The 13,750-nt window shown below is 30.1% G+C and overlaps 1 protein-coding gene and 1 long non-coding RNA gene across 2 annotated transcripts in view; one reads left to right on the plus strand and one right to left on the minus strand.

Annotated features, from left to right (window-relative positions):
• Positions 1-13,494, minus strand: part of LOC123692204 (elongation of very long chain fatty acids protein 6) — a 55,142-nt gene extending 41,648 nt beyond the window's left edge. Inside the window, exon 1 of the mRNA XM_045636902.1 lies at positions 12,950-13,494. Coding sequence (XP_045492858.1) covers positions 12,950-13,146 — 197 coding nt within the window. The 5' untranslated portion in view covers positions 13,147-13,494. The remainder of the gene's footprint in view (positions 1-12,949) is intronic.
• On the plus strand, positions 1,174-2,300 carry LOC123692205. Its single transcript, XR_006751505.1, has 2 exons — positions 1,174-1,224; positions 1,388-2,300. It is a non-coding gene; the product is annotated as an uncharacterized LOC123692205 (long non-coding RNA).
• Positions 13,495-13,750: the final 256 nt, after the last annotated feature.

The raw sequence follows: 13,750 nt of genomic DNA on the forward strand, positions 1-13,750 counted from the left end.
ACCTACGAGAAGGTTTGTCAAAGCCCGTATCGTCAAGCGAAAAAGTTTGTGCTTTATTCGACTTGCAATTCAGATATACACTTTTTATATACAACTGACCTATTTCTTCAAATAAGAACCATCAGTTAATATAATTATCGGAGAAAGCCAGTTCAAAACGCTAGGCGTCCTTTTATTGAGACTTGAGAGGCACTTAAAAATATTGGAAACATCATAAGATGTTACTTATAACCTCTTATACTTCATTTTTGTGCCAACAAATTCTGTGTAGATACTAGATAGCGTCAATTTTATATAACGGTGATGTACCTATATGAAATTGACGGTCTACCTAAAAATGGATACTTAATTAATTAATCTTAAAAACAATCACATATGGTCATTATAACCAGTACCATTAGAAATTCAGAATTGAGGGTTAAAAACGCACGCAAGTTTTATAATCTCTTGTTAGTTTCGTCATCCCTGATACAAATGTTACTTCGTTTTAAACAACTAATATAACAAATAAAGATGAGAAACTGAGAAGTATGGAACAAATTATCTAGATTCTAGCAATACAACATCCATCATTTCATTTTCATACAACATTCTTGTATTTAACTATTTTTCTCCACGTGTATGGAAAATACCTTGAGCCGTCGATATATTCTAGTGATCTCTAAATTGCGTATATTCAATTAATACGATTCTACTCTCGGCGTTTATATAACAGCAGATATGTATCTATTTTAATGATAGTTAATAAAAAATAGTTACGCATAGATTGTTTAAAGTTACTAGGTATTAATATGTTAAATGCAAATATGAGCTGGTTTAACCCCAATATACAAAAACAGTATCTTACTACTTATGTACATCAGATTGTTTGAGATAGATTAAAAAAAATAGATTTTATCTCCATATTATTTGCAATGTACGGAGAGGAATAGAAATGGTCAATGGTCATGCATCTATCATTCATCGGATTGGTATTTTTAACCCTAGAAAGATAATCATATTGAGTAATACGGGAAAGATAGTCATGCGTCAAATTTACGCATGTTTTTTAGTTAGCTCTAAGTCGCGGTATATTGTTTTTTTTCTATAAATTGTAAGTTATTATATATTTACAGTTATGTTAGAATAATTAATATTACAAATAATTTATTTTTAATTATTTTGATACATATAAAAAAACGAAAACATTAAACGTCTGCTTTAAATCTACAATTCTTGTAACACGTATTATTTCTAATAAAAACTTATTTTTGGCCACAATTATCAGACTTTTTTATATCTTATATATATGTTGTACATATACTTATATAAAAAATAGTGAGAAACAAGTTTAGCACATATCAACGTATGCTCACGACATAATATAACGATGTTACATTTTTTGCAGGAGGAATTTGCCTTTCGTCATATTTCAGAAGGACAAATCGTATAGTAAATACGTTTTTTTTTTACGGAAGGCCTCCTCAGTACTTTCTTACGATGTACCAGATACTTCATTTGGCAACAACTTGGAGATATTATCACGCAAATATCTTATCAAAGCTGGTGATTCTAAACACCCACGCATAAACAAAGAAGACGGTTCCATGCTTCTATATTTCATGTTTTTTTGACTCGGATGTTTTTGTGCTTTGATGTTAACATTGTGGCTATAAATTTAATATGCAATATCCAAGCAATTTTATTGATTCCATAAAATAAAGCCATTGGCCATCTCATTGTCTTACTACTATTGAACATCAGGGAACACATTCGGTCTAATGCATCTACTTCGCCTTTTGCTTGAATGTAATATATCATCTTTGCTTTGTACCTCATCGGGAAAAGCTTCTTCTGTGTCACTTTGCTCGTCATTTTCAATTTCGTGGTCCTCCTACTTCCCTATCGGTTTCTTCACAGGGACCCTCATCGCTTTGCATAAGAGCGGCTAGTATACAATATTCTTCCAATTTTCTATCCCCAATTGTTTTCTATATTTGCTTCAATATGTATAAAAATAAATTTTTAACATAAGTCACAATATACAGTAAAAATAAGCTAAAAAATATTCAAACTACCATAGAAGTCAAAATCTTAAAAGTCACGGTAAAGATAATCATGCGTAATTTTGACTCACGTAGTCGTTATATTTCAAAATTGGTTACTCTAACTTTATTGAGACGTATACCATAGGGTAGCTCTTAGTGACTTATGAAATGTCCTATAAGCACAGTTATGGATTCGCGACATTTAAAAAGATAAAGCTATATTTCGAAAACGCAGGAGTCATTTTGACGCAGACTATCTTTCTAGGGTTAAATTATTAAATCCGTCCCAATCAAATAACTATTTCCTCGTAGAATAATAATAAGAAATATAGCGATCACAATCATAATTATACAACATCGTAATATAACCGGTTACAATACACTTGCATTAATTATTACACGTATACTTCAAGAAGACTCATTTAATTCATATATTTCTTAACAATGTATTCAGATAATGTGAAGTACGAATTGAGCGTTTGAACGCCCTACTGGTCCGATATGAAAAATTATTTCTGTGTTAGCCCATTTATCGAGGAAGGCTATAGGCTATATATTATAATTATGTATCACGCTAATACCAACACAAGCGGAACCACGCGGGTGAAACCGCGGGGCGCAGCGCCCCCTGCGTTAAGAAGTCGCAAGGAAAATGCGGGATCGCCCCGCATTCATTTCCCTGTAGATGAACTTTTAACGAATCGTCAATCGTGCACAGTTGACTTGCTTCTTCGAAATGTATTCATCTATACCGTAAGTCTTACTGTTATTATATCATATTATAATACAATACAAACCTAGTCACGATGAGTAAGAGTTGTCTGAGAGATATGTCTTGTTGCTTATAGTTACGAAAATCGAAGTCGATTGCGAGCACTAGGCAACGGATATTATTGATAAAAATAGGAAACTAATTTGATCAGTTTAGTTTTATCACCCGATACGGTGCGATAATACCAAGATAATCGTAGTCGAAATTAAATAATCGTAGTCTTTAGGTCGAGGACGCGACGCGACGGTCATTACCCTTCGTATCGTATTTATTTCCTGGAAATGATCTATGTGTTTATTAATAAGATTAATTGCTAATTAATTATCTAACGTTTCTTTTTTTTTATAGGTACAGCTTTATCTATTTTTATTCAGTAATTTTGCTATAGCTTGACCGCAACCGCTGTACGGTGTACCACGCCCTAGATATATGTGCGGTGAGGCGGGTACCGGGTAAGAAAGAGTACGAGTACGAGTAGAAGTTAGAAAGAAACGGAACGGTCGGTACTCCTCCCCGCCTCGCCACGCACATAACTAAGGCGCTCATTAATCGTTAATTGCAAATACATATTACATATTGCCAAGGATAAAGAAAAAATACGAAAAATAAAGTAATTATGACGCTATAGAAAGTAATCGAACCAATGATAAGAAATATTAAATATAACGACAAAAACTTCCGCAAGTTTTTGTAACATACAACAAAAACCGAAAATTTATGTTGAGAGCAATAATAAAAATAATTGTTATTATATTATCAAGAATTAAATTAATTTATTTAATCTGTAAACCTACCGCTTGAGGAAAATCAGCATATGCTTTGGATAAACAAACAATAATCTTCAATGTAAATGCAATATGAAATAGAAAATAATTAAATAACGGCATATTATTATTTCTTTCTTTGAAACAAAAGCAACTACTAAATTAATAGAACCTAATTATACGTATATAGCACTGAGCATAGCTTTATTTTTATAATGACGAATGATTTTACCGACATTTTGAATAGCTCTTTGTTCAGAAGGTTAATCAAGGAACATCACTAGTACATCCAATGGTTAAAATTTTTTGGAAACTGTACCTTTCTAAACAGTGTATTACTTTAGACAAAGAGTTCCCTGAGCACTAAATGTATGAAATATTGACATTAATTTCGCTTACAGTTGCGAGCGCACGAAGCTATGCACGATTCTGGCGCTGAACTATTATTACGAATAGTGAACCAATTCTCTCCATGAGAGATGAGTAATGATTCCACATCGAAATAGATCTCATCATATATTCATATATATGTATATTGCTTATATGCATTTAAATGCACGTGCACTTCTGTTCCCCGAAGAGAATACGGACTTTACGTTACAAAATACAATGTTATGCACAAAAACTTCTAGAAGCTTTTACTTCTATATAATTCACCTAATATTTATAAAATTTATAATTAAATAAACTTTTGTTGTTAAATTAAGTGAAATAATTTATCACACTGCACACACAATCATTCACACATCTACTTGAACAAAAAAAATATTTGATTATTGTTATCAATTTCCTTATCTAGACATACTAAGTACAATTCCCGCTAATTTTGTTGCTTTACAATCTGCGAATAATATCTGCGATTTATCTTTATTATAGGAAGGTATTGATGTCATTCTCACCCATTTTACTAAACATTTGTGAATATAATAAGTATGAAATTAAAATTATACTTAATGAAACTAAAAATTATGGAAAAACTTTTGATTTATAACGCTATAAGTTATTATCAAAAAAAGAAAGAAATATAATCTACTCAACGCTCACCAAAACTCACAGCAATGATTCATAGCAACATACACATTGCGAAATACAAAAAAAAAACACGATTTTTTTTTATCTCGAATATATTTTTTTTAAATAAGCTGCTCGACAAAAATGAATATTACACATATTTTAAAACAGGTAAGTTCTCATCCTGTATAAGTTATATTATTTAAACCGATAATCATTTTGGAGATTTTTTCAACTCTATAAATTCGGAAGTCATTCTAGTCCGACAAGACACGAGGCAAAGATAGTAAAAATTTAACTGGATTAGATTCAAATACTGATAGCATTATTGACATGCCTGTGTGGGTAGCCCTAATCTTCTTAATTGCACTAGTATGACTGCTATTATAACACAAACACACTATCAAAATCTTCTTGTACAAAGTACCGTGAATTGTGAAAATAATCGATCAAATTGCTTTAATTTTAACGAAATTATTATTAACTAGCTTCCGCCCGCGACTCCATGCGCGCGGAAAAATTAAGAATAATTAAGATTTATTTTTTTTCTACGTATTTTTCCGGGATAAAAAGTATCCTATTTTATGCCCAGGATAATAAGGTATAATTATACCAAGTTTCATCGAAATCGAACCGTTAGTTTTCACGTGATGCCTGAACATACAGACAGACAGACAGACAGACAGACAGACAGACAGACAGACAGACAGACAGAAAGACGAAAATTTTTTTAATCACATATTTGGGTTTTAGTATCGATCCAGTAACACCCCCTGGTATTTATTTTTTCAATATTTTCAATGTACAGAATTCACCCTTCTACAGATTTATTATATGTATAGATACGAAGTATGGTGCGATTTTGTTTTGCATTTAACAAAAATGACGATTAGGTGAGCTTAGAAACAAATAACTTAATTATTTAAATCTAATATTGTTCATTAAAATTAAAATAATTGTAAATGTTAATCGAGCCATTGTTACCCAAATATAAATATGTAGTTTACTTTTTATATGAAAACAGTTACATTAAAAATAAACGACTTGTTGATTGATGACTTTGGTCCTATATTACGTTCCAACTACAAAAAGGTCCTTAACCAAGTACAAAAAAATCCTATTAGTATTAGAACCACTATTCCACTCTATTTAAACTCATTTTAATCTAATAAAAGTCTATTCCATAATAATCTGTTTGAAGCCCAAACGTAATTGGAATACTGATCCGATCAGCTGGTGTTCTTGCACCAGATTTGAGACTGACAAGCAAAAATATGATTGCAAATATGATATATTCGTAAATGCGTAACGTGTTCAAATTTAAATGCCTTATTTTTGTAATATGTAATATATTTATTATTCTTAAATTATTCGTATAATATTTTTGAATAATAGCATGTAATAATTGGTTTTTGGTTTTTCATTAAATGAATAATTGGTTCGTATATATTTTTGTTTGAATAGGTAACTATTGTACGTAAGTAGGTACAATAATCGTATTCACTTAAAACCAACATGCAACAATTAAACAACAATTACTTCGCATTAAATTCAATGAGAATGCGGGTAAATCAAAATAATATAACCAAGGTTATGTATTAATGTAGGTAAATATTATTTTTGGTTATTTATCGTAAATATAATAAATATATTATATACTTAAACCCGAATGGATGCTGGCACCTACATAAAAAAAGTGCAAAAACTACATAGGTAGATAATTTTGCGGAAATTTTGCAAAGAATAAATAATATTTTAGTGCATAACAAAAAAATCTAAACGTCGAATTGGCGAATGATAGATATTTAAAACCGCTTTTTTAATCCATAAGAGTTACATATACCTACATATACAAACCTAATGTACCTATGTAAAATTATTAACCTGAAGAGAAAATATTTTTTTTTTGTGTAAATGCTGAAATAAAATAAAAATTGAATGACAAACTTTAATATCCAATAAAATAATACGAAACGAGTTTTCACAAGTCTCTTCCTACTTACGTATTTCAGTATCGGATATACTAAAATATCCTTTTAATTTTAAAACAAAGTAATAAACAAAATACCTACGTTAATTATATCAATGACATTTACAAATGTTCCTCCTTTCTCAATTACATTACAATACTAGATTATTACATACATGCATTCCAACTTATAAATTCGAACAAGGAGTTACACTCTCCGATTTCTTTTTTTTTTTAGAATTTTGCGCCTGTACCGCTAAATTCCTATAGATACATCCTCAACCTCAACCATAGTTAAATTGATATAAAGATCTCAAGAAAACTACTTACAAGTCGCGGAAAGGCGAATTGTTATTAGTACAAAGAAAAACGTGAGAAATGAAAAACTAGTATCCAACTAGACCTGACCTAAAACCAGACTATCCATATTATCCATACAAAATTATGAGGGAAGCAATAAAATAATGTACAATGGACTTTTCCGGTCGGTTAGTTATCAATCAATAATAGTTCAGGATACATCGCCCATTTTTGCAAGTGACTACTATCAAGCTAATTTTCCGTTTGTAGCTTTATTTTGATGAGACGCCCAATAATTTCGTGTACGAAAGTCTCGATTGTGGTAGCTAACAGAGATAACAAGGATAAAAATTTTTGATTTGATGGTTCTCAAATATTTATTACTAACTGAATTTTTTTTTGTTCAATCTCAAGATAATTACCTAAATTATTCGAAAAAATATTTGTCCTACAAAATCTATGGTTTGTTCAAAGAGTCCCCCTTTCCAAAGTGTATCGATAACGAGGTCATCATAAATGATTACTAACAAGCTGATTTTTTTTGTTTTCACTTAGTTAATGTTTATATAATTCAACAGACATATTGTCCTACAAATTGCGTAATAAATATTTGAGAACCATCAAATCAAAAAATTTTATCCTTGTTATCTCTGTTAGCTACCACAATCGAGAGTTTCGTACACGAAATTATTCGGTGTCTCATCAAAATAAAGCTACAAACAGAAAATCAGCTTGATAGTAGTCACTTGCAAAAATGGGCGATGTATCCTGAACTATAATATAATGTCTACTACAAATTACATAGCATCGATATAAGACATCGTTTTTATAAAGTGCCAAAACCACAACATTTTTCACCTACATGATCTGTCTAATAATAGACTAATTAAAGAAAACAATGACAGACTTAATTAATCAATTGACATGGCTAATTCCTGATATGGTCAACCTACTATTGTTTCAAATGATCCAGAGGAATTATACAATTGTATTAAAAGTGTTATTGTTTGTTGATATGTGTACAAGTCTTATATGGGGTAATTTCAAGCATTTATTCGCAAAGAAATAGCAAAACAAATAATAAATGTAATGCAAACTTATAAGCAAAAATAAAAATACTCTATTTTTGTTAAAATAAATTTGGACCTAAGACGAACCGTTTATTTAAAAATATGCTTAAATAAAAATATTTATAATCATGTAGGTGCGTATTTTTCGGAACTCTTGTTCAATTTGTATCATTTATATTTTATACTGATTACATAATATTATAACGATTAAATAACACAAGATTTTTGGAGCAAATGTTCGTCTTGGCTTCCTATTTCTTTAACATCTCAATATTTTTAATGATTTTCTGTTGGTGTCCTGATTCTTTACATACTGCTACGTACAAAATGCAAATGTAGTACCTATAAAACACATCCCAGATTACAGATAAAAAGAGAAAGCAAAGCACCCTTCACTTTTCACTCTTATTCCCAGCTTCACTATAGATTACTAACGGTTCCGTAGATGCTCTAAAAGATATTAATGCTAGTCTAGAAAACTTCAGTTCCTATTCCAAAGGTTATTCGTCTAGCAAAAACGAAGCCTTGAAAAATATTACTTTTTACGTCTTTTTGCCAACGTAATATTATCATAATATGGAACAATACCGCTGTAGGTATAGGTAAGTACAAGGAATTGCCTAAAGTTGAGATAATTTTAGTTTTGTTGACGTAAAAGAACTTTCTTAATTATTAAGTGAAATAGTAGATTTTTTGCCAATTTATGTTATCGTAACACGTATTTTGTTGGAGTGTTATTTATTTTTCATAAAACTTACCTAAGTACAATTTATTATTTTTCTGTATTTTCCACTAGGTACCTACCAATTATAATGTTGTAAGAAATAGCAAATAGTTTTGGTTACAAACCAGTCCTCGGAATCGAACGTGGAAAGTTGAAATTAACGCTATTAATATGATTTTTCCATCAGCAAAACTTGCCCATTTTTTTATACATGAATGGCTTTTAAATCACGGAACTGTTATTATTGAAAAAAAAACATTGCTTCATTTTCTCATATTTCATAATATTATATGAAATAATAAACATTTTATTACACATATAGCATATATAACGGTTTAACTATGTACATTATTTATTACGTCACGTTTTACGCCAGGCAAGAAAATTATACTCAAAGGTAGAGCGTACATTTAAAACCTTTGCGCTTGAAGCGGTGGTGGCTCAGCAGTTTAAACTGAAATTTTCAATTTATCTGCACCGCTTGAGTGCAATTACTTTTTAATGTTATGCACTTTATACATGGTGTGGCGTAATGAATGGATAACCCGGTAGCTAGATATGGAGGACGTTGGGGCGGTTCAGAAAAATGGATTTTGTATGTAGCAAGTCTCTATCTAGGTTTTCGACATTTAAAAAAAATTACACCCTTCGCCAGTATGACTCCAAGTGAAGGATTTTTTTAATCTGTTTTTTGCATAGTAATGCTCGATGCACTATCAAATATTAAACTATACTAACCAGTACACCCCACACTCTGTACTGGTGTAGAAATTGGAATTTCTGAAAACAAACACTTTTACCAATATGTGATACTATTGTCTATTAGCCGTTTCGTATACTTTCATTACATTAATTTTATAAATTCATATAATATGATAAGCAGTAAAAATTCTACACCAATCCCTAATTAAAATTTAATTGCTGAGTATTTGTACCTAAAGAAAAAATTAATCGCCTAAATCGCCAGAAAAACTCCGCACGCTCCGCTCTTTCATATTTCAATTTACTCTTGGATCCAAATCGTATTACATTTAATTAATTATATTTCATTTAATATATAATTACCCGTCAATAACAAAACTATTAAATTTTTTTCAATAAAAGTTATTTTAAAAATTTCATAGAAAAATAATTAGAAAATATCGAGAATGATTTAGAAATATGAATGATGACATGCGAGAGAAAAATCTATCTGACGGTCTGATATTTAAGTACCTACCTACCGACTTAATTACGACTTTCATTTTGTATTTGAGTTAACTATCTATTTTTAGCTGTGATCTTATTCTCAACACCACAAAAAGTGCAGCTAAAATTAAATGCGTCATAATAAGAAAAAAAATTAAAAGCCAATAAAAATATAATATTATGCCGTGCGACGTTAAATCTAGTTTCAAGAGAGGATTTAATAACTCCAATAGAAGCTGAGCCGTTTTCAGCGCTATTTAAAAATTTATAAAGTTCTCAAAATCATAAAAAATTAGCCACCCAACTTGACCTATATACCAGTCAAATTTATTCAAAACTTCCGCAAAACTGCTATCAAACAAAACGCAAACAAAAAGGGGAGTTTCATACAAAAGTCAAAAACATAAATAAAGAAAAGATATCATTCACACAAAAGGAAAAACGAGAAACATCCAGTTATCAAAAATTAGTTGGCAAGTTACGGCCAGTTATGTAACGCTGCAGATCGGATGCGGTGACCATGGACCCTACACTGAGAACCACTTTCATTGAATAACATTATTTCTATTACGCTACCTCATTAAATTCTTATCTTATGCCTTTTGAACGCATCATTAGTTAATATGCTTCTGAAATGAAAGTAAAGCAAAAAGAATTTGGATGGTTTTAATTTTAAATTAAAAATAAAAACGAAACGTTTTAAAGAAATTAATGACACGAATTATATTATTATAAGTTGTTTTTCGGTTAAATTAAAATGATAGTATGGAATCGACTCGAACGAAAAATAATTAAAAATCGATTAAAAAATCGCATTAAGCTGAACAAACCACGTTTACTTTTTTTGTAGTGTTAAAAATTTAAAACGTTATTTTCGATACGAATGCGAGTAACTAACTATGAAAATATATTTTTCTCTTACTTAAGTTGAAATTACGTAAAAAAATCATATAATAAATAAAATATTATTTTAATCAACAGGCAGACGCTTCGTCTCTATTACAGCCCTTTTGGTAATAATTTATTTAATGGAGATAATTTTAATACAATTCAATTTTATTGTACACTAGAGGTCCGCCCCGGCTTCGCAAATCAAAATATCTCCATACCAAATTTCATGCAAATTGGTTCAGTAGTTTAGGCGTGATTGAGTAACAGACAGACAGACAGAGTTACTTTCGCATTTATAATATTAGTATGGATTTGACGAAGTTAGGATACAACTTTGATAATATAAAACCGTTAACTAGTCTAAATACGATTATTTTTTCAATATTTAAAAAATCTAATACATTATTTAAAAAATCTGTTATTTTAACAACCTGAAAAATATTTCTTAAAAAATCTATTAAATATTTTAAAATGTATGATTTTTTTAACTAATCATGACTATGAGATCATCTTATAAATATATGAGAAATCGTACATGATTTATGCCAATAATATTGATAGTTTTAAACATGTTTTATACTTTACTAGCTTTCTGCCCACCACTTCGCTCACACAGTTAATGGTAATTCGCATGGGAATTAGATATTTCACTGCAGTAAGTAGCCTGTCACTATCTAACTTCTTAAGTTCTGACAATCATAATTCATAAAACAGAAAAAAATTATATCAAAAAATCGATCCATTGCGATACAAAAGAAGGATAAACAAACCAAATAAAATAAAATATTGGGTTGGTTATAATATTTAAATAGTACAATTAATAATATTTGAACGGATTTTAAGTATTTTTTATTGTTATTTAGTTGCATTCGTTTCCATTTCACTAGAAAAATAGCGGTAAAAAATTTTTGTCACAAAAAAAAGCCTATCCAAGCAAAACCTATCAAATAAAATATATAAAACCCATAGTTTGACACACAAATTTACATTCTTTTTGTTACGAAGCGTGAATGCAATAAAAACAATGCTCTCATTCTCAAACAGAACAGTGTTAATTACATTAATTTATTCTGTTAAAATACATATTTTTAAATATTTATCAGGTGACTTGTGATAAATACATTGTAACCACAAAGATTCCTTCACATTTCAAAGATCTAAATCATGGGAAGGAAGATTAATATACCTGTATGATATCTCATTTTCATTATTATTTTTTTTCTAATAATATAAAGACAATATAAATACCTAAATTATATTTAAAAAGGATTAATTTTTAGGGTTCCATACCCAAAGGGTATAACAGGACCCTATTACTAAGGCTCCGCTGTCTGTCTGTCTGTCTCCAGGCTTTATCTCATAAAACTTGATAGCTAGAGCTGAAATTTTCACAAATGATGTATTTCCGTTTCCGCTATAGGTATAACAACAAATACTAAATATTTAAAAGAATTTTTTTTTGTGTTAGTATAGCAATAAAGTGAACCATCGCTTTATGAATATGAATTTTCAATCTTATCAAATAATTTTTTAATACACTGTTGATAGTTATCTTTATGGACTATAATACATAATATATTTTTATTTCTTAAAACGTGAAATAAGATGATACCTATAAGATAATCAAATTATCGTGTAAAAACTTGGAAAGTATTAAAAAACTTAATCATCAAGATCTTTAATATATTACCTATTGAATCATAACTAATTTATTACCTAATAACTCATTTAAAAATTTATTTGCTTAATTCATGACTTACTTGATAAATGTGTGAAGTCTTTTATTCATAGAATTACATTGCTAAGTTTAGACAAAACTTTATGTTTCAATCAGAAATAAAAACTATTGAAACAGCAAATATGCCAATTTATGACTTTATATAGGTAAATATTAAAATTAACAAAATTATAGTCTAAATTTTTGTTTGGTAATAAATATAAACCCAATGGAGAGAAAACTTCTGATCTCAAGTTAATTATAAATTTTAATAAAAAAATTACTGCGTGTTTTTACCGCGTTTCAGCGATACATTCAGTATGTACTAGTAACTAGATATTAGTCATATCACATCTTCCGATTTGACGTGCCTTTACATAATCGTGACATCACGTAGTTAATCTCTGAATGAATGTGACTTACCTATGTGCAAAGTGAGAGCATTCCTATACACAAACATGTTAAAATATAGTTACAGCGAAACAGGCTATATTTTGAATCAAATTTGATACGTACCTCGGACGATTCTGCATGTAGTATTGGCCGCCGAAAATAAACGCCATATAAATTCCAACATAATAGAATGCGACCGTCCAGTTTTCGATCATCCATTTCCTATAATCGTTATGTATAAAATGATTTTCAAATTCGAAAATATATGAATAGTTCGGCGAAAGGTCTAGGTTATAAGTCATGGAAGACTTATACTCCATGTTTTAGCGGTCTCTCCTCGTGGGACACTGAATGAACAAGCACAGTCTTTGATTCTTAATAAAAGCGGCACTGATATCACCGGTGCTGGTTAACTCTGTTTTTAAATTAATTGAAATCGGTATCGTTTATCACAGACGGTTAAATCATCGATAGAAACGGGTGAGGCGTACCGACTTCGCGACACTAATTTAAGTTATGAGCGCGGAATCGTTAAACGATGATTATATATTCGCGGTGACGAGGCGTCGGCTTAAATCCGAGCTTATTCACTCGTCACAACCACAAGACAACGATGAATGAACTTTAATATTGGCTCGCGGCAGGCGGCTTCACCTTCACACCTCAGGCCACCGTCACGCCAGAAATGACAGATGTGATCTATGTGCCATGTGTGTCATATGGATATGACTTGACATTGACAGATCCTAACACAGACTAGGGAAGTGCGATTATTACTTTAATCGATTATTTTTTTTCCATTTTCGATTTTTTATAATCGATTTTATTAATGGTAAAAATCGATTTTTAATAAATCGATTATAAGAATTACACAATTTAAATCGATTTTTGTAAATAGTGCTATCTGTGCGATGGATGACAAAT

This window comes from Colias croceus, chromosome 6, assembly GCF_905220415.1.
Source record: "Colias croceus chromosome 6, ilColCroc2.1".
Lineage (NCBI taxonomy): Eukaryota > Metazoa > Arthropoda > Insecta > Lepidoptera > Pieridae > Colias > Colias croceus.